The sequence below is a fragment of the Mus pahari genome, chromosome 2, assembly GCF_900095145.1.
Source record: "Mus pahari chromosome 2, PAHARI_EIJ_v1.1, whole genome shotgun sequence".
Taxonomy (NCBI): Eukaryota; Metazoa; Chordata; class Mammalia; order Rodentia; family Muridae; genus Mus; species Mus pahari.
In genome coordinates, this window is record NC_034591.1 from 160822746 (window position 1) to 160844899 (window position 22154).

Below are 22154 nucleotides of genomic sequence, written 5' to 3' on the forward strand. Positions count from 1 at the left end.
CACACACACACACACACAAACACACACAGAGAGAGAGAGAGAGAGAGAGAGAGAGAGAGAGAGATCTTCTCCATCAGAGCAAGGATTTTCCAGGTGCCTCAACCTTTGCTTGGGTACTTTACGGACACTCAGAGCTCATGTTTCCAGAAATCTGACTTCTGGGAGCCAATAACTGTTACACTTCTGTCAGTGCAGCGCCAGCATGGCTTTCTGGTTCTGTCTGACCGTTCCTGGAAACAGCCCTTTGGGGTCTGTATTTCTGGGAAGCTGCAGTGTTGCAGGGGTGCCAGGAGTGGCTCCACGCCTGGATGGAACTGCGGCTGTCCATCGTCCGCAGCGCAGGCTGCCTGCTGATCAGAGGAGGGTAGAGAGGCAACCACTCTGGTCCCCTTTCTCATTACAGTCAGTGAACCCTTCTCATCCAGCTGATGGATGAATGGAGATGGTGGCTCCTAACACTGGTTGGAGTTCCTCTTTGTGCACAACTGCTAGCCTCAGAAGGGCTTTGCTCACTGCCGTCTCCATTCTAATATGTAGGTACAGCCCACCAGGACTGGACCTGGACCATCCAGGTAAAAGGTGAGTTAATATTTATGAGTCTTCACAAAGCCCTTTCTACGGCCTCTAAATTTCACAGCCATTTTTATGTTCTTTGGGATTATGTTCCAAGTCTCAGAAACATCCTAGTTTTTAAATGAGAGATAGAACTCCAAATCGCGGGCACCGCCGCAGGCGGGCCTTTGGGGAGACTTTCCTCTTAGTTCTCTGGCTAACTGTGGCTTGCCCACAGACACTGCCCTTCTCAGATGCACTTCACACTTGTCTCTGATCCAGGCATGAACATTTTCTCAGATTCTCACCCAAATAACATAATGTGCAAAAGATCCAGACTCGAGCTGATGAGCCTCAGGGCTCCCGGACTTTGATGTCCTAGCTGCAGCTGCCAACCAGCCGAGAATTGGAGTCTCCATGGAAACACCGCTGGCTGTGCAGGTGAGGGTGTTTCCAGGAAGGTTAAATTGAGGCGGGAACATCCACTCTGAATTCGTGCAGTGCCATCCCTCAGAGTGAGCCAAACACCAGCACTCACCCTTCCCTGCTTCCTGGAGACCAAGAGACCTCAGGCTCTGCCCCTTGCTGCCCTTCTATCCTGAAGTAGCCCCACCCCTTGCTGCCCCTTCCACCAGGAAATATCTCCCTAAGAATCAAGACCTAAGTCTTGTACAGGAGCAGATAACAAACACTCTAGTCTTTCCCATTTGTACCTCTAACCCTTGTTTTTCTTTTTTTTTTTCTTTTTTGTTTGTTTTTTAATTTTTTATAAGTTATTTTCTTCATTTACATTTCAAATGCTATCCCAAATATCCCCTATACCCTCCCCCTGCCCTGATCCCCTACTCACTCACTCCCATTTCTTGGCCCTGGTGTTCCCCTGTACTGGGATATAAAAAGTTTGCAAGACCAAGGAGCCTACTTCCCAATGATGGCCAACTAGGCCATCTTCTGCTACATTTGCAGGTAGAGACATGAGCTCTGCTAACCCTTGTTTTTCTCATCTGTGAAATGGGGTAATAAACAGCAGCCCTACCTACTACAGTCGGGCAGTGACAGGGTACAGGCATATACAGGACACGTGCCAAGTAACAGCAAAGTCCTCCCTGTCTTGCTACTGCTCTGTCCCTATTTCAACCACAGATATTGTCATCTTCTGTCATGGATATACTTTTGTTTTAAGATAGATAGGAGAGGTGCTTGGGGGGTCTTTAAAAGCACAATGCAAAATCAAGGATCATAAAGAATTCTTATGACAATCCATTATTTTGTAAGCTAATTAAATACAAATACACACACAATATTCACATATGCATACACATATATGTGCATATATATTTGTATATGTGTGTGTGTTCTCTGGCTATGCAATACATATATGTACATACATGCACACACACATACACACACACCACACACATATATACACACCACATATGCATATGTATATATATATATATATATACAGACACACATATACACAGACACATAAATGTATATACACACATATCGAATTTGAACATAAGTTCCCTGCATAAGTAGACAGTGCTACTTCTAGAAATTGTGGGTTATTAAATTAAAATCTTAGTGCAAGGCACAGAATAGCTCCCTGTGAGTTACTGATCAGAGAGGTCCCAGGGACCGTATGAACACCAGGCTATTGTCATTACCCTTGGTTGCCCACCAATACTAAACGGCAAGACCCAGTGGCTGGAGACATCATTCACTTTGGATTCAAGACACAGAAAACAACCTCAGTGGACCAGAAAGTCCTCTCCTGCTGGCTAACTTACATAAGCCAAAGGAGCTGTGCAGGTTCCTGAGGGAGAAAACACTTCAAATCTCACTCAAGACTGGATGCTGTGTATCTCAATACTGACACATGCTGGCAAGATGTGCCCACTGAACAATAGAGGCATAATAGTTATAGGATTAGCCAGCCACTTTTTGATTGGATATAAAGCCTGCACCCCAGAAGAGATTTCAAGGCTGGTCAACAACCCATGACTGGGGAGATCACAGGCACTATCACAGAACCTGTGATAATAAGAGTCTGTGCTGACAAACAGCTTTCTACATACGTGTGCTTGCACACATGGATTAATGCTGTTCTCAGCTCTGGTCAGAGAAGCTTCTTTTCCCATGGATGATGGTGAATACAGATACCTGGCCAAAATACAGAGTATAAATAACACTGAGAGCTCAGCTAGGGGTGGGTGATCTCAAGATGAGGCAGAAAGAAGAATCAGCAAGCAGACATGAGCGCTTTGACATGCTGATGTGTAGACATGATATGGCTGGCGCAGTCAACTCACAGCAGCTGAGGTAACCTCCACCATATCAGGCCAGTCAAAAAAAACAAACAAAAAAAACAAAAAAAAAAACAAAGTCCTAGCATGGATGTTGGCAAATGATGACCACTGGGGAGGGAGAGTCACTCTTCTTTGACAACAAGACAAGGCTATTGGCAAGTTGACCACACCCTAGCAAATAGCCACACACCCGGGTTCATATTGGCAGCCTCAACTGGATTCAGGGGGTTATCTATAATAGGGAAACGAATGGGGGAAGAAATGGGATGGGGCATTAGAGGCAGTAGGGGGCAGTAGTGACAGATGGATATGATCAAAATACATTGTATAAATATACGAAGCTCCCAAGGAATAAAAAGTATTATTTAAAATACACTTTAAAGAACACAGAATGCAAACGATAAGTACTGCCACAGAGATACCTGACGGCAGCAGTGTGTCCGGGGTGCCACTGGCAGAGGGGTCACCGTTGTCATTGTTGTCTCCAAATTCCTTCTTGTATATGGACAGCATGTAAGAGATCCGGTAGTCCAGCCTGACGCTCAGGATGAACTAGAAGAAGGAGTATGGAGAACTTAGTTCCATCAGCGCGTACTGTAAGATTCCGCTATACTCTGATAGTGCAGGCATCAGCACAACATTAAACGTGTGAGTCATAAGCCAGGCGTGGTGGAGCATGCCTTTAATCCCAGCACTCGGGAGGCAGAGGCAGGCAGATTTCTGAGTTCGAGGCCAGCCTGGTCTACAAAATGAGTTCCAGGACAGCCAGGGCTATACAGAGAAACCCTGTCTCGAAAAACAAAAAACAAACAAACAAACAAAAAAAAGAGTAGTGGGCTGGAGAAATGGCTCCATAGGCAAAGCCCTTGACACATTCGCCTGGAAACCTGGGCTCCATCCCTGAAACCCAGGCAAGGTGGAAGAAGAGAGCCATGTCCACAGAGTTGAGCACTGTGACACACATGCTCCATACAAACAGAGCAAGTTTTTTAATGCAAGCCATGACACACACCAACCACGTGTCTCAGTCTTCCAAATGAGCCAATCAAAGATCTTACCTGCAAATTATAAACGCTCAGCTGTTTGCGGGTTTATATTAGTTTTGAAATGAAGGAAAGGGAGATGTTTTCATTGGTCAGTACTGAGACATTTATTTATTTACTTACTTATTCATTTATTTATTTATGATTCCACCCCCAAGATGGTCTCAAACTCCCTGTGTATCAGAGGACAACCTTGAACATCCTGTCCCTCTTTCCAAGTGCTAGAATCTCAAATATATATGTGCCACTATAACTGGCCCCCATTTGTTTTAGAAACAAGGAAATCTACTGCCCACAACTGTTCTCTGAACATTTCCGGTAGGGTGCCTTGTGGGCCTAAGAGGCATTTCCGGTAAGGTGCCTTGTGGGTCTAAGAGGCATTTCCAGTAAGGTGCCCTGTGGGTCTAAGAGGCATTTCCGGTAGGGTGCCTTGTGGGTCTAAGAGGCAGTGCTCTTACAATTCCAGACACATTTGTGGTTTTCTTTGCTGAAAAGAAAATTCTAGAGCTGCTTTTGTGCAGAAAGGCTGTGGTTTCTACTGCAGTCAAGTTGATCTGGCTCTACTGACATCAGCCCTGAAGCCCTGAAGGAACAGGCAGACATCCTAGTTCCTGGGTTTCTCCATGGTGTTCGTGTCTCCTCTGGATTCTGTTATCATCTCAGTGGTGTGTAGACACTAATGAAGTAACCCTTAAGGCCCAAGCTCCACTAGGAGTCTTGAGGAACCTGAACATTGGGAATTCCTGCCTGGAAGGAACAAGTTACTGAGCTGGGAAGACAAGGGATAGCTCTGCTATGAGATGGTGCACAGGGCTGAGCCAGGGGATCAGGGAAGACCGTCCAGGGATTTAGTAGCCTTCACTCAACTGCCCTGAGATAAGCCTGAGTTTTTGAGCATACCTATTACCAGTTCGTGAACAGTGAACACTATGGTAGCCAAGACTTTAGAAAACCTGCCTTTTGTGTTATCAGTAGGCAATCCCTCCTATTGGTTTCCAGGGCCCTCCTCCTTCCCCCAGGCACCCCCTCCTCTCTCAGTGCTCAGTTCTGTCTGTCCCTTGAGCGCTGTGCCACACAATGTCCCATTGTATCCTGCTTGTGAGAGTCCTCCGAACCTTGATTCTCTTCTCTACCCTATGAAAGTAAGCTCTCAAGACACTGCGAGCACCCACAGCACACTCCTTTAATGATACTTATGATCCCGTAGCCAGTATCTGGATCTCTCTCTCTCTCTCTCTCTCTCTCTCTCTCTCTCTCTCTCTCTCTCTCTCTCTCTCTGTGTGTGTATATGTACAGGTAACTACCAAAGATTTTATGAAACAGAAAATTAAATTCTCTCTCTCTCTTTCTCTCTCTCCCCATCCCCTCTCTCTCTCTCTCTCTATCTATNCCTCCCTCCCTCTCTCCTCTCTCTTTCTCCTTAATACTTTCCTATCCCCTTCCTGATCCTCTCCCTCCCCATCCTCCTTTTCTCTCTCTCATATCTTCATCTTTTCCTACCCCTTTCTGCCCTCTCCTTCTCTCTCTCTCTCTCCCTCTTTCCCCTCTCATCTCCATCCTTTCCCACCCACTTTCTGTCCTCTTCCCTCTATCTCCACCATCCTTTTCTCCATAAAGACCATAAAGACTTTAAAAGTCTTCATGCTTCACTAAAATGGAAGCAAGCTCATGTCAGCTGCTCTTCGCTAAATTCAGCCACATTTGTTTGCCAGGCAGAGGAAGATGGTAAGGTATACAAAAAGTGCCTGCAGGACTGGAAAGATGCTGCTCTTGCGGTACTTAAGTTGAATCCCAGCACCCTGTCAGATGCTGCACAACCACCTGTAACTCCAGCTTCAGGAGATCCAGTGCTGTCTTCTGGCCTCTGCAGGCATCTGCATTCATGTGCATAAACGCCCCCCACACACACACACACATATACACATGCTTACAGAAATTTTAAATCCCTTTTATTTATTTATTTTCAGGAGGCCAGGTTGTAAATGTGGCTCTTGATGATTATAAAGTCCAGAGGGAAAAACAAACCCCACAGTGACTCTTCTATTAACTTGCTGTGAATACAACATATGCTGCATAGAGAGACTCCAGTGAATGGGGATTTATAGGGTGTAGGGAAGACCAACATTGGGAACCATTGACTAATAAAGAACCTGGGGCTTGGTACTGAAGCGGGAAGGTGGAGACAGAAGCCGGGCTATGGGTGCGCAGTACACAGGGGATTTTAGAACTCAGATGCCCAAAGGAGGAAAAGAAGAATTCAACATGAGACACTAATGAAGCTCTCCCTTCTGCTGGAGATGAGAACTCACAGGATTTCATTTCATGACCTTTGCTTCCCCTAATGTTCCTAATTATGAAGCTGCAGATACAGTGTAAGATATGGAGACAGATAACAAGACAGAGAAAAAGCCAGACATGGTGGCTCACACCCATAATCCCATAATCCCAACATTCTCAGCACTGCGGGGCCGAGGCAGATTTCTCATGAGTTCATGACCAGTCTAAATGAGGTCTGGGCCGGCCCACAAAACAAATTGTGTCTTAGCAAAATAAAAATAAAATTTAAAATGTGTAAAGGCAGAGAAAGAGAGAGATTAAGGTCGGAGGGAAGAATAAGACAATGTTCACTGAAAAACGTATTTTATTTAAGTAGGGTAAAGAGGGGCAGTCCCTGAGGAGGAAGAGCTGGCAGAAGGCCAGTGAGCGTAGCTGCAGGGGTTTGAAGAGTGTCTGTGAAAGAGGAGATCTTGCCTGAAAGTCAGACAACGAGGCTCAGGGGATGCTCTCCAAGTGCTGGGTGGCAGCTAAAGTGAGTAGAGTATGGCTGCAGCATACAGCAGCTCCCCAGGGTCACTGTGAGGGGTGCTGGTGTTGAAGACGAGGCCACATGTCAGTGGTCATCCACTGGCAGGGACCGGAGGGGGTTGGGACCCCACAGACAGATGGGACACAACACTGAACTGAGCCCCACAGGTTTCTTTCTCATCTTCAGGGTAAGCTGAACATGACATGAATTTTCAAGGCCATGAACACAGGGTAGGGAAGGCTGCCAACATTTCTCAGGACACGGCCTTAGGAAACCCTGGAGGAACTGGGAAATGTGTTATGACTATAAATCTAATTACTTTGGATGAGAAATGCACAGAGCCTTCCAGGACTGCTGACCCGCTTCTGGGAGCTCAGTCTGCGCTCAGTGATGACGAAAGATTTGGGAAACTGTTCACATCTTAAAACAGTCTTGAAAGCTACAGGCTCCATTCCCAACTCTAGAAGAAATGCTATCACAAAGGTACCATGAGCCTGTTTCCCAAACTCACCCCAAAACGAAAATGCTAGAAACCATAGCCTCTGTGAGGAGGGGTCTGGTGCATGGAATAACAGCTCATTAAATTGATAAGGCTAAGTATCAAACTTGGCTAATGTGCAAAAAACAAAAGAGCATCCCTAGCCCCTTAGAAACAAAGTAATTATGTAAAGTGATGTCAGCAATTAATATGTTTGGTAAATGATTGGGGGACAAGGGTCTTGTTATGTTGCTCAGGCTGGCCTTGAACTCATAGAAATCGTCCTGCCTCAGCCTCCTGGGTGCTAAAATTATAGGAGTATACCAGTGTGTCTGACACAGAATTTTTGAGTTTCCTGTGACAACAAGAAATCTGGATACATGGAACTCACAAATACGTTTCAAGCAATTAAACACAGAAAAGTGGTTAGGATGCCATCATTAACTATACCTGCCTTAAAATCCTTCTTAAATGAAGAAAATATTCCATCTCAGTTAATACCCGCTGATAAAGACACGGGAAAGCTATGTTACCACCTCAAAGTACTCCACGATTGCTAGATACCATTAGTGTAATTCCTGGGACAAAACAACAGGGTGGGTGTGCACAGCAGCATCAGTGCGAGATTGCCAGCTGTTACTTCCCTAAAAGTAATAAGAAAATAAGGGCAACAGCCTTCCAGAATAAAGTGATACCGGCGACAATTCAGAATCACATCACACCAATAGCATTTCAACATAGTTACACGGCAAAACCAGGTATCATGCCTAACACCTGGAATCTAAGCACTCAGAAAGCTGAGGCAGGAGGTTTGCCACAAATTACACATGCACATGCACACGCACACAGACATAAACACACATGTGCACACACATGTACAGATACACACATGCACACACATGCACAGACATATACACACATGTGCACACACACATGTACAGATACACACATGCACACACAGACATATGCACACATGTGTACACACACATGTACAGATACACAGACACACACAGTGACAGAGGACAATGCTGGACACACCTGCAAAATCTCGATAACCTTCAGCTTGGTGTCCATCACCGTCACATCCTCCTGCTCGCCGGGGCTGGCCTGCTTGCTGGGGTGGATGATGGGCTGTGTGTCGGGGACACTCACTGGGAAGATGGAGCCTCTGCTAAGCACCATCTGTGTCATCATCTCTCCCACCCCGTGGATGGTCCTCATGACATTGTTGCCTGGCACAAGAAGAGGACTCGGTCAACACATACAAAGCATGGGTGGCCACAGCAGCATCAGCAAGGCTTGCTCATTTTCTGATGAGGACTTGGTTGCAGCCTTCACACCCCCACATGCAACTCACTGCATTTTGGGGATTTCTGTTTCTACTCACTAATGTACAAGCTAGGGCATATCAGTGCAGTGGGCATTGGGAGTTACAGTGTTATAGAATGGTTTGACAAATGAGAAGAATTTTTTTTTGTCTCTAAGATACAGCAAATTACTAGTGGAGAATCAAAGACTGTAACCAAGTCCCTATAAGCAAATTAAGAAGGTTTCTCTTCTCTCTCTCTCTCTCTCTCTCTCTCTCTCTCTCTCTCTCTCTCTCTCTCTCTCTNTCTCTCTCTCTCTCTCTCTCTCTCTCTCTCTCTCTCTCTCTCTCTCTCTCTCATAAAATGTTTCAACACTCAAGTTTAAACTCTAGAGGGACCAGGTAGAGAGGATGGAGTCGTCTGTCTGTCCCTCCATGAGAGGCTGACGTAGAAGAACAGACAAAGCTCAGGTGCTCCAGGTAACACAGCCAGAGCCTGCTTCAAAAGAAAAGAGAATTCAAAACCCCAAAGCACAAACATTCTGTGGAAGTTCAGAGAAAACCCAAGTTCACCCTGTGGTTTCTCTGACTCTTACTGGTCTTCACCATCAGTTTTAGAAGTGACTTAACTAAGCGATGAAGAGTCGAGACCCCACCCTGCACAGAGCCCTCCATTGCTCTGTGAACACCTTGACGAGCGTCATCCACAAGATTGCTTCAATGGTTTCAGTCAGTTGTTTTGTTTATAAAAAGAGAGTTGGGGACATTCTTAATTGGTTCAAAACACTGAAGCTGACCTCTTCACTTTGTGACTCTGAGGGTCAACTGTGAACTCTTTTGACATCAGGTGCAGCAGGTCTAGCCAAAGGATAGTTTCTACTCAGGCCTCTCATGAAGGGTTAGAGTGTGCTACCACCAATGCTCTCACTTGATCATGGGCTTCGCTACATCCCAAACCAAAGCAGCCTTTATGCTTTTGGCCCCATAAATATCCTTGAGCAGAATCCTTAGCGGCGTCAGGGTCGGCTGCCTAGAGAAGGAAGTCTCTGTCATAAATCTCATGTCTTTAGAAATTACAATGCAGGAGAGTGACAAGGTCCTGGCTCAGTACCAAGAGCACAAAAAGTGTCAAGTGTGTTATTCAAGCATCTTCCCTCGTTACCCAGACGAAGGGCTTTGTGCTTTCATAACACAAAAAGAACTCGAAAGTGGGGTTAAAGATAAACAACTGCTCATCCCAGGAGAAGCCTGAATTCTCCCACAGTGCACATCCATTTCTCTACTCAGTATTGAAATCCATTGCTCAGATCCCAGGGAGAGCCATCTCTTCTGACACCAGGATAGAAAGGGATGAACAGCACAAACATGTCCAATGAGGAATTGCTGTTTGTCACTTCCTGAGTTTGCATCTCATGGATTTTCTCCATCCACACCAGAACACAGTTCACCACCACACCTCCTCCGTATTGAGCACAGTCAGCAAACCCAGGGAGTACCCAGTCACTGCCATGATTTAGGTCCTAGCTTGTTTCCTATGTCTCAGCTCTTACAGCAAGCAACTGACTTCAAAAGAACACATGCCAAATTCTCTTTGCAAACAGTAGTCTTGACATTTTCAGTGCTTGTGAGCTTCTGCCTGAAGTAGAGGCCTTGGCATCTGGCAAAGCATGTTCCCATCCAGAAGTGTAGATGGTGTCAGCCCAGAGGAAGATTAAAATGGGTTCAGGGCGACAGAACTCCCAGTGATAAAAGAATGTAAACCGTAGGGAGGTATACAAGGTCAGGAGAGAACCAATCAATACAATAATGTTAAGACTGGCTGGAAGGAATGTGCATGCACCAGAGGGCAGTGAGCAACAGCAGCTACACACAAGTACACCACGGAAAGGTTGCAGCCTCTGAACGCATCACCTCCCCCAAACACACAGCCTGCTGGGATCATGAAGGGAAGCATTCCCATAACACGATGCGGAGTGCAGGAAACACTGACAATTTCTCTGATGGGCATGCAGGTTCCAGACAGAAATGACCCTGGGTTTTCATCTTGAAGTCCTGGGAACTTTTGTTATATGGCTATTTAGATAACCAAAAGAGAAAATGGGAATTAAATTTTTTTCTTTTTACGTTTGAAGAGTTTCCAAGACTGGACAAAGCAGGGGCAACATGAAGAAGTGAGCACCTTCTGCTTTCTAGCAGAAGACTCTTGAGGCACAGGTTCCACTGTCCAGAACTCTCAAACCATCCAAACCATTATTTCTGAATCACTGTGGTGTACCCACCCCTTGGCAAAGTGTTGGAAAGATGTGCTGGTGGTCACAGGCAATGACGGTTTTAAGTCACTGACACCAGCAAGTGTCCTCACCCCACTGCTGAGTATATCTGCGTGCTAGCCTCCAAGGGACAGCTTCTCACACATGAGGAACAGGCTCCTCTGTTAACCTTACCCCTGGTTCACATAGAAATCTGCGGCATACAGAGTCTTCATCTTATTTAGATTTGCATGGAAAAAAATCATTTAGCCATATGATTATTATAAGGAAGGTTAGTCTAGACAATTCTTTCCCCCAAATACAGATCCTGTCATCAACAAATTAAAATCCAGAGGCCACAAACATCTTAATGTGTAACACATGCAGTCAGGAAGATAGGAGGGCACATCCCACCCTCCCATGCCCTCACATGCCTGTGGCATGTGGACCACAGGATTCTCCTGAAACATCCATATATGGCCAACGCACAGGTTTCCAATCGAAAGACATTGCATTTTCTTGTTTGTGGTGGTAAGTGCTTACACTGTGAACTTCTGCAGCTAGAAAAATATCAGCCACGCTGCACAAATCACAGACACATGGCTGTCATGTGTTCACTGAACAACTCTCAGGTTCATGACTTTCCCCTGTCCACTACACAAATCTCAGGCACACATCTTGTCACATATCCATTTACCACAGGACATTTTCGTTTTAATTCTAGACTCGGGAGACAAGTCCAAGGTGGCCAGTCCTCAATGCTGTGCAAAGCAGCTGCAAACTGTTCAACCAGAACTAACACTTAGAGCTTCTCAGCTGAGGAAAGAACACATATTCTTTTAATTTTATGGAAAATCAACACCCTGGAATCTCAATTCTTTTTTTTTTTTCAATAACTAACTCAATACCAAGCATGTGGACAGATACAGTGTGTCAAGTAATTTGAGAAAAGTGGGAATCATCCCTGTTAGGTCAAAAACAAAAAGAATGTGGCTGCATATATGCTTAACCCCTGCACGTAGGAGGTAGAGACAGGCAAATCGCTGTTGAGTTTGAGGCTAGCCTGGTCTACAGAGGAAGTTCCAGGACAGCCAGAGCTATGTAGAGACCTTGTCACAATACAAACACAAATACAAATACAAAAAGGAGGGAAATGCTTAGGGGAAAAGGCAGACCCGGGATTCCTCAAGAGAACTCAGGAAGCCTAGGATAGTTTGAGGAGATGCTTTTGTTTTTATCATCCTGATGAGCCAAGTGTCTCTCACCAATTTCAGAAGAGTGGGAAGTGATGGGAAATTTGTGTGATTCTGAAGCTACACAAAATAAAAGTTAAGTTTTCTGTCTCATAAATCTCTCTACAGGGGCAATGTCATGAATCACAATCAGGTTTGACAATTATTAAGTGGATTTACAGGAAGCATGAGACTTAACAGAACCATGACTGACATTTACCTGCAGCTAACTTGCATTTTATTTTATTATTATTTTATTTTATTTGAAGTCCTCTTTGTGTGCTATCTAGAATCACTGAAGGAGGGGGGTCTCAATCGAGGGAATACCCAGATCAGATTACCTTGTGGCATTTGTCTTTATTGTTGATTGCTGTGGGAGGGTCCAGCCCACTGTGGGTGGCACCATTCCTAGGCAAGCATGCTTGGACTATATAGAAAACTATCTGAGCAAACAGTGTTCCTCCATGGTTCCTGCATTGGGTTCCTGCCCTGACGACCCTGAGTGTCCTTGACCTGGAATGGAGGAAGGTTTACTTCCTCCTCCCAGCGTGCTTGTGGTCAGGGTGTTCTACACAGCAACCGAAAGGAAATGAGGACCTCATCATCCATCCTCTCTGGATATTAAATGGATGACTTGGGAGAAAATTATTTCCCATTCCCTATACTATACACTCCTCCAGGTCCCTTTAGAGACAATTCCCCAAAGTACTCCCCAACACTAAAGCCACTGTCCTGTGGCTCTCACATCATTCATTAACACATAGGCATGACTACTTTTTATATTTGACTTTTTACATGTAGGAGAATACATGTTTTATAATACATGGAACTCCAAACACACACACACACACACACACACACACACACACACACGTGCACGTGCATGAGGAATAGTGCCTAGACCTACTCCTGTCAAGCCCAGCAGTTTCAGAGGCATCAGGACCCCCTCACAGCAACAGAGACAGAAGTAAATCCTTCACCACTGTGTATGGGCTAATGTAGCAGGAGAAGCTCAATTCTACATGTGGTAACACATCTCACAGAAACATAGATGGACCGTGAGTAAATCTTCTGTATCTATTGAGTCACAATTATTGAAAGATATTTTTTAAAAGCTTTTATACCATAATTATGTGAGCAACCCCTAACTAAGAGAGCTGTAAGGATGCTATAGAGTAACTTTGTCCTGTAATGTGAATTGTGGGTACTCCTCACGCTGTAAATCCTCCTGAAAGTACTGATGGACACAGGTGAAGAAGCCATCTGATTCTTCTCTTAAAATAAGGCAACAAAAGCATGTAGGTTGACAAATAGACTCAAGGGTACAAAAGGCCAGGCAGTGGTGTGTGGGGGGGTGTGTGTCTGTCTGTCTGTCTGTCTGTCTGTGTCTGTGTCTGTGTCTGTGTGTGTCTGTGTGTAACTGTGTGTATGAAAGAGTGTTTGTTTATGTGTATGCAAGTTTGTACATACTTGTGTGCTTGTAGAAACCAGAGGTCAACCTCAGGTGTAATTCTCAGGTAAAATTTAACTTCTTGTTGGTTGGTTGATTAGTTGGTTGGTGAGTGTGTAGGCAGATTGGTTGGTTGGCTGACTGGTTGCTGGGTGGGTGGGTTGGTTGGTTAGTTGGTTGGAGACAAGGTCTCTCACTGGCCTGAAATTTCATCTAGTAAGCTGGTGAGCCCCAGAGATTCAGAGCTGGGATTATACTACATACCACAACATCTGACCTTTTCTTGAACTCTAGGAATTCTAGTCTTCATGCTTGGATGACATACATTTTACTAAGTTACCTTCTCATTTAATAATTTTTACAAATTGTATTTGGAATGTTATTTTAATATTCAAAAATATGTATATTTATGGACAGCATACATTTTATGTATAGTCAAACACACTGTACTAAGTAAATATTTGTGAAAAACAAATGTGCATGTCGGTACACTAAACATGACACAGATGAGCTTTAGAACCAGGAACAGAATCTACTCTCATAGCTTTTTCTACTGCTACTGTTTTCTTTCTCAATAACTGACTATTCCTCACTGAATCACCTAGGCCAAGAGACATTAATGAGACAGACTTTTTAAAGTTAATGAATAAAAATATGTATTTGTAAGTTAAGGTCTCTGAAACATTTTGTCTTTCTGACGCACATATCTCATATAGGCATGCTTGTAGTTGATTGGTCTGGTTTGCTTTAGTCTTTTTGACCTAGTGAAACCACAGCAAGCTACACAAAAGTCCTTAGTAAATGCAACGTGTCCTGTACTGAATTCCTTGAGAAGCTTGAGAAAAGGAGAAAACAGAATTCTATAGCAGATAATGGTAGTGCACAGATCCTATAACATGAGACACAGGAAGAGCCTGAGTTTAAAGCCAGCCCGGACTGCACAGAGAAAACTTCTCTCAATAAAAAAGCAAAAAGAAAGGGGTGGAGGGAAGGAGGAATAGGAAGGGAAGGGGAAGGGGGAAGACAGGAGAGAGGCAGGGCGAAAGGAGAAAGCAGGAATGGAGTCATTGCCACCAAGCCCTCTAACTCTCTCCCAGTCCTTTGGGCACAGGTTTCCTCCTGGGTCCCCATTGTCCAAAGTGTCTCTCACCACTCTTGGTCCTGACTTCTCCCTACCCTGTGTTGGGCCACAGAGCTACATATCAGCCCAGGCAACTCTGATCCTTTCAGGCACTGTGGTTACCCATATCTTATTCTCTGGGCCCCAAGGCAGTTCATCCCCACCATGGTTTAGTTAGCAAGTGGGGAAGTGAGATTAGTCATATAAGTGACCTCTGGATTTGATTGAGAGACCCTGCCTGAGTTAATACAGTAGATGACTGATCAAGGATGATTCCCAACATCAACCTAGAATCACTTTGGAAGAGTCTCAAAAGAGGTTTCCTATTTCAGGTTGGCCTAATTCATGCCTGGTAGAGATTTTTCTTAACTGGGTTAGCTGAAAGGGGAGAGCCACATGAATGTCGGCAGCACCATTTCCCTGGCTGTGAACTATGTAAGTGAAGAGAAGGCTGAGCAAATGTGTATGCTTGCATTTATCTCTCACCCTGTCACTGTGGATGCCATGTGACCAGCCGTCTCAAGCTCCTACCCCTGTGACTTCCCCCACAGTGATAGCCTGCAATCCGGGATTGTGAGCTAGGTCAAATCCTTTCTCCCCTGAGTTGCTTGTTTCTTGGATATTTTATCACAGCAACAGAAACAACACTAGGACATTCTCCAAAGCCAAAATCTCAAAGAAGGAAACAAGACAGAATGGAATTCCATGGCAGTGTCATTCCCTTTATCCCAGGAGGGAAGTGACAGTCATTGGCTGGCAAAGGACCATGTGTCAGGACTTAACGATGGAAACCCCTAAGAAGTTGGAACTATGCAAAGGCAAATCGATAGATGACAGAGAAACCATTTGGCTGCCTGGTCTTTCAGAAGTTTCCTGTGATCTGTCACCTTATTGGATTCTGGCCCAGGGGCTGGGGGACAACTACAAAAAGAAAGGACAGTCCTAATTAGACAGTCTCACTACACTTGGGGTTACTCGGGGGCAGATTTTGATGCTGTGGGTTAACTTCCTCTCTGTACCCAGATACATCCAAACAGCAGACAGGTAAGATGGCTTCTAACAGATGGGGCTCTAGCTGGAGAGGGAGGATGGAGAAGGAGGGAAAAATAACAACAAGGATGTTTGATAAAGGCTCAAGGAACTGTGTTATTTTATGTTTTCAAACATACATATATTAAATGAAGTTATATCACTTGAGCTGATAATACTCTCACAAGAGCTGCTGACTAACAAAGCCCAGTACCAGGCACAAAAAACTTCTATTCAAGCTATTGATCAGGATAGTCCAAGTGACTCCCAAATGATATAGGCTATTGCTATGGCCCTTGGTTGCCTCCCAGAGGTTGAAGGTAAGTCCCTGTTGCTAAAGGGACCACACACTTTGGTCTCAGGACTCAGAAGATTCGGGCTCTGTCTTACCCAAAAACCTCCTAGAGTCTAGTTTTCATAGTACCAGAAAGTGCTATGCAGGCTGCCAAAAGAGTAAAGCAATCAGTGTTCCCACCCAGCTGTAATGCCTATAAATCACAGTGACCAGCAAGACAAGACACCCCTGTGGTGTACTGAAAGAGACTGCCCCCACAGGCTCATATATTCCAATGCTTGGTTGGTTCCTGGTTGGTAGAACTGTTTGAGAAGGATTAGGAGGTGTGGCCTTGTTGGAGAAGGTGTGGCCTTGTTGGAGGAGGTGTGGCCTTGTTGAAGGAGGTGTGTCAGTGGGGACAGGCTTTGAGCTCAAAATCCCACACATTCCCAGTTATCTCTCTCTGCCCAGTGTTGTGGAACAGATATAAACTCTCAGCTAACACCCATCCCTCCTCCCTGTTGCCAAGCTCCCTGCCATGATAGTCATGAATTCTGGAACTATAAGCCCCTCCACAATTAAATAGTTTCTTTTTGTAAGTTGCTGTGGTCATGATGTTTTGTCATAGCAATAGAAAAGTAAGACAATCTCTAAAAGAGTCAATAATGGCATCCATACCTTGGAATTAACCAACAGCTAACTAACTGGACAGCTCAACAGGAGGGAAATCATGCCTGGTACCAGAAATTCAGCCAACCTCCCAGGTCTAGTGATGTCATGGATCTTAGAGGAGCAGCTCAACATGAGGGGAATCATGCCTGGTACCAGAAACCCAGCCAACCGCCCAGGTCTAGTGATGTCATGGATCTTAGAGGAGCAGCTCAACAGGAGGGGAATCACGCCTGGTACCAGAAACCCAGCCAACCGCCCAGGTCTAGTGATGCCATGGATCTTAGAGGAGGACCTGCTACTGCTTCTTTTCTAGATAGTGTGACTTCTAACTACATCCTAAAACTTTTTATACCCACAGATAATAGTAGCCCTCACCCGCACATCAAAGAAGGTTCTCTTTGCAGTAAACAGAGGCCACTGCAAACACACACACACACACACACACACACACACACACACAAATAATCAAACTGCAAGGATCAACTGATCGTGAAGTACCCAGCCCCAGTGGATATATCTAACAACACAATGCCTGTCCTTAAAGCTTAGAGAATATCTTGGAAGAAGGGACCAGAAAAATTGTAAGAGCCAGAGAACCAGGAAGCCTGCTGTGAGATTGTGTCTCTTAGAGATAACAAGGAAGCCACACTCTTTATACCTCAATACTATGACTTCCCAAACAAGACCTGAAGAAGTACATCACCAGTACAAACTAACAAAGAAGGAAAATATCTCACAGGGTCTCATCACTACACAAATAACCACAAGTATCAAATGACCTTGAAAACAGAGGGAAAATTAGTTTCCTCCACGGATGAGACACCTAATTGGTTACCTAGTAACTAAGTGCTCAACCCTGAAATCATATACACCTAAGACACTCTAAATAGATTCAGCAGGTTGTATTTACAAATGTATGCGTGTGTGTGTGTGTGTGTGTGTGTGTGTGTGTGTGTGTGTGTNTGTGTGCGCGCGCGCGCGCGTGTGTGTGTGTGTGTGTGTGTGTGTGTGTGTAACAATAATAATTAAAGAAAAAGAGGCCAACAATAAGGAGGAACAGAGGGGCATAGAAGGGATTAGAGGAGGGAGAGGGAAGGGTAAACTGATGTAATTTTAATGTTTAATTAAAAATTAATTAACTAATTAAAAAATATTAAAAGCACAAACAAAATAAGAGAGAGAACACATAAAGTTGGAAGGGGATCCTTGGGAGCAGAGTAAGAGAGGAGTTGGAAGGAATGGAGTGAGGGGTGGGTTTGATCCAAGCATGGTTTATGCATGTGTGAATATTAATTGTTTTTTGAAATAAAACTGGTTTAATTTTTAACAAAAAGAGGAGGGAAGAGGTACGGTGGGCTTCACAGTTGTAGGGTAGCCTTTATTTTTAGCATCAGTGAAAAGTAAAACCTGAATCTGGGAAGACAGCTCAGCAGTGCTGCAGACATGAGAGGACCAAAGACCAAGCACTTAGAAGCCCTGAGTCATTCCCACCTCAGGAGGCAGAGACACGAGAACCCCAGGATGAGCTGGCTAGTCAGGCCATCCAGATCCCTACTGATTAGCTCTGGGTTCAATTGAGAGACCCTGCCTCAAGGAATATAGTAGAAGTATAGTACAAGGAATATAAGAGTCAGTGGGCTGATTCCTGACATCAGCATTGAGCCTATACATGGAGCATGCTTATATATGTATGCCCACACACATGCAAACACATACACACATGTACACACAGACATGCACACACACATGCACATGCATACACACATGCATACAAACATGCACACACATGCATGCACATGCAAACACATGCAGAGATGCACACAGACACATAGACATGTACATGAAAAGGGAAAAACAAAATCTTTGGACTTTACTTCCTTTGGAATAAAAAGAAAACAATTGTATAATTTAATAAATGTACAACTTGCAAATAATACCCAGGATATCCACTTGTCAGCCATTATGTTCACATTCATTTTGGCCACTCCTGTGTGTAACAAAAAAAAAAAAAAATAAACCTGCTTCCTGACACAATTCTTAAACCCAAAAGATCAGTTATAGAGTCAGTGCTTTTAAATCAGAGAACAGATGGCACTTGGAGGCTAAGCAAGCTGCTAAGAGCCAAGGCCCTTGCTTGAAGACAGTATGTCTTTCCCTAAGACACAATATAGCTAATGAACAGTCCTAGACTGACCAATACAAAGACAGAATGCCCCACTACAGTGAACAATAGGACACTGGAGCCAGTTCTTATCCCCAAGAGAACTTTTTTCTTTACCAGCTTCATATCGTTTTTAGTTCTTTGAGAATTTTGTAGAATATTTTGATCATATTCATTCTCTCCCACAATTCCTCCAGGATCCACCCCCACCCGCCCAAATTCATGTCCTTTTTTGTTAACCCATTAAGTACAATCTGTGTCACTCCTGTGTTCTTAAGTCTGGAGCCATCCACTACAGCATTGGTGACTTAGCAGGGGCTCCAGCCTCAAAGAAATCCAACTCTCCCTCTCCCAGCAGCTCCCAGTGACCAATGACTTCTTAGCGTGGAGTGGGACTCATGCCCACATCCCCTCTGTGTACTAGAACTTGGTCTAGCTTGAGCACATTCAACTGCCACCGGGGCCTAGAAATGGGAGCTTATGTCACTGAGAAGTTCCTACAGCTGCTTCTTCAGAGAACTGTGGGGTACACACACACACACACACACACACACACACACACACACACACACATCCTTCTACTTCCTGGTCTGTTTTTTGCTGCTGCTCAGGCCCACCTGATCTCTTTTCCTTTGCACACAAGACTGGGTGCTTCTCCTTTCTCCCCACTTCCAGCCTTGCCCAGCTCTAGAAGCCCCTGTGACAGTCACCTGTCATCCTTTAGGTCCCTTCCTTCCTCTCCATGTGTTCTCATATACTGGACTATCTCATTGTCATACAACCCCCTTTTATGCCTTTGCCAGTGTGACAAGAATACCAGACAAGAGCAATTTAAGGGAAGAAGGGTTTATTCTGCCTCACAGTTGAAGAGAACACAGCCTGTCATGGAGGGGAAGACATGGAGGTAGGAACATGGTGCAGAGACCCCTCACATCTCCATGAGTAGGAACTGAGACCAGGCTATAAATGTCAAAGCTCACTGGTGACCCACTTCCTTCAACAAGGTCCTGCTTCCTAAAGATTCCACACCATTCCAAAACAATACCACCAAGTGTGAAGCTAGTGCTCAAACACCTGTGCCTATGAGGACATCCGAAGAGTGTACGCGTTTCTCCCAAATTGAAATACTTCCTCCTGAAGGGAGGAGGAAAATTCATAGGACTAAAGACATAAATGAAACACACAAGGCTCACAGGAAGCTCCTGAAATTTTACATGATCCACGAAGTTCCCTCCTCAAGGTTATAAATGTAAAAGGCAATTTTTGGGGAGAGGAGGCTCCATTCTGCCTGGCTACCAGTACAATGTGAGGAGGATCTAGGGCTGAGCTTGCCTGAGTTGCTCAAGCTGAGGTGGCTTTCCCAGTGATGGGGCTGTCTTAGAGTCACACATACTCCTGTAAGTAACTCAAGAAACTCACTGGTTCACTAATCTAGACTTCAGTAGAATTATCCCTTTGGCCTACAGTGTCCTATCTGGAGTAAAGAGGCGTGTGCCCATATCTCTCCAGTAAATGTTATACACATTTCTTCTAGGGTTCCTGTAGCTGAAGCTCTCGGGATAACTGTCCCGTCAATGCTCAGGAGGTTTTTGTGGCAGTCACGAAACTCTTCATACTTCGCCTTGAAGGTGAAGGACTCAGGCAATTTTTGTACTGTGTACAAGACTGGGACTGAGGTAATAGTAATCCAGTCCTTCAGCTTTTCTGTGACTCATGTGAAATTTCTGATTGGAAAGTCCCTCTTCACGTCTGCACTCAGAATCTGGTGTCTCCTTTTCCATTCTGTCCTGGGTGTCACAATGGCTGCTATTGTCCTTCTCCAGCTCTGCTTCCCCAGTTGCCAGCTTCAGGACCACCCTCTCACTCAACATGACCCCTGGCAGAGTGTTCCCTTCCCCAGTGTCACATGCCTTCTTCCACGATGAAAGCAGAAATCACTGACTGCCACAAAGACATATTTGACCCTCTTGTCTCAGTGTGTGACAACTCCAAAGGACACTTCAGCTCTGACACTCCATGTGTTGAGCTGAGGTCTGGTCTAACTGTACCACAGTTCCTCTTGCCTGCCTAAGCCTCCTTTGATCACACCCTCTCCAGGATACGTGCAGCATGCCCTCTTCCATATAACTGCCAGAGACAACTTCCTATCTTGGGGCACTTTCCAACCTAATACAATCACCATTACAAATATTACAAGCACAAATATATATATATGTGTGTGTGTGTTTATATATATATAGTTATGAATATATAGTTTTTATATATAATATATATGGTTATGATATGGACACTATTGAATGTTTAATGGTTCAGATCCCTAGAACCCATGTCAAAGCCAAGCAGGCATGGTAGCTGCTACAACCCTAGTGTTTGAGAAGCAGAGACAAGGGCTCCCTAGGGAAGCTGAATATGAATACACAGAGTAGCCAGGATGAGTGTACTCATCAGAAAATGCTGCCTACATTAATAAAGTGGACAGTGTCCAAACAAACACCTAATGTTAACTTCACGCCTATACACACACACACACACACACACACACACACATACACACATGCACACACACACATATCTTCATGCTTACACTACATGTGTGCCCATATACATGTAAACACATACCACACACACACACACACACACACTATCATGAGAGGAAAGCACTCCCATGTTCACCCTATTATCACATAGCCCCATTATGAGCCAATGTTTGCATGGACTGCACACCCACATTATGTGTGTTTCTCTATATGTTTGTTTTTTATCTTCTTCCTGCTTAATAACAAAAACACCATCACATTCCTCAAAGTTCTTACTTCCATCTTGGAACTTGCTTAATCTTTCAAAATACGAGGACATGGGAGCCTGGACGATGTCTAGGATCGCCAGCAGAGTTCTCGTCAGCCGCAGTAACTCGCTGAAACTGTAGAATCCGAAGTAGATGAGGTTCCGAGCTAGGTGAACCACCTGCGTGGAGAGAGGTGCGTTGGGAAATGGAATCAATGCCTATAGTGCCCACGTCATTCTAAGCCCCTAATTCTTTGACACCTGAAATTAAAATCCCTGTGAAGGGAGGGTTCAGGCTGTGACTGACGCAGATCTAGGGTTAATTCGGAGCCTTCAAAGTGACTTATGGAATGTTTATGTTACAATACTTACCACTTAATTAAATATAAGTTAAAAGGATTCCACTTAATCAGTGGTTAAATTATTTTATTAAGTATAAGCCATAAACTGGCCCAGAATTCTATGTCCTCTACACTGGTCTGTGGCCTTCTGGGTAATATAGGAAATAACGAGGATGAGTTGCAGCCTCCAAGACAAGGCTCCAGTACAGGCTGTCCCTCCTACAATCTGTCAGGCTGGTGTGTGTCACAGCAAAAATGCTGTGTCATTCCCAAGGTTAGATGACAGAACACTCTCTCTCTCTCTCTCTCTCTCTCTCTCTCTCTCTCTCTCTCTCTCTCTCTCCT

The 22154-nt window shown here is 44.6% G+C and overlaps 1 protein-coding gene across 2 annotated transcripts in view; it reads right to left on the reverse strand.

The window, feature by feature from the left end:
- Positions 1-22154, reverse strand: part of Itpr2 (inositol 1,4,5-trisphosphate receptor type 2) — a 397058-nt gene that overhangs the window by 248190 nt on the left and 126714 nt on the right. For both annotated transcript variants that reach the window (XM_021191683.2, XM_029533962.1), the window contains 3 exons: positions 21498-21648; positions 8230-8423; positions 3287-3416 (listed from right to left, as the gene is read on the reverse strand). In XM_021191683.2, the coding sequence (XP_021047342.1) occupies positions 3287-3416; positions 8230-8423; positions 21498-21648 (475 nt within the window). The remainder of the gene's footprint in view (positions 1-3286; positions 3417-8229; positions 8424-21497; positions 21649-22154) is intronic.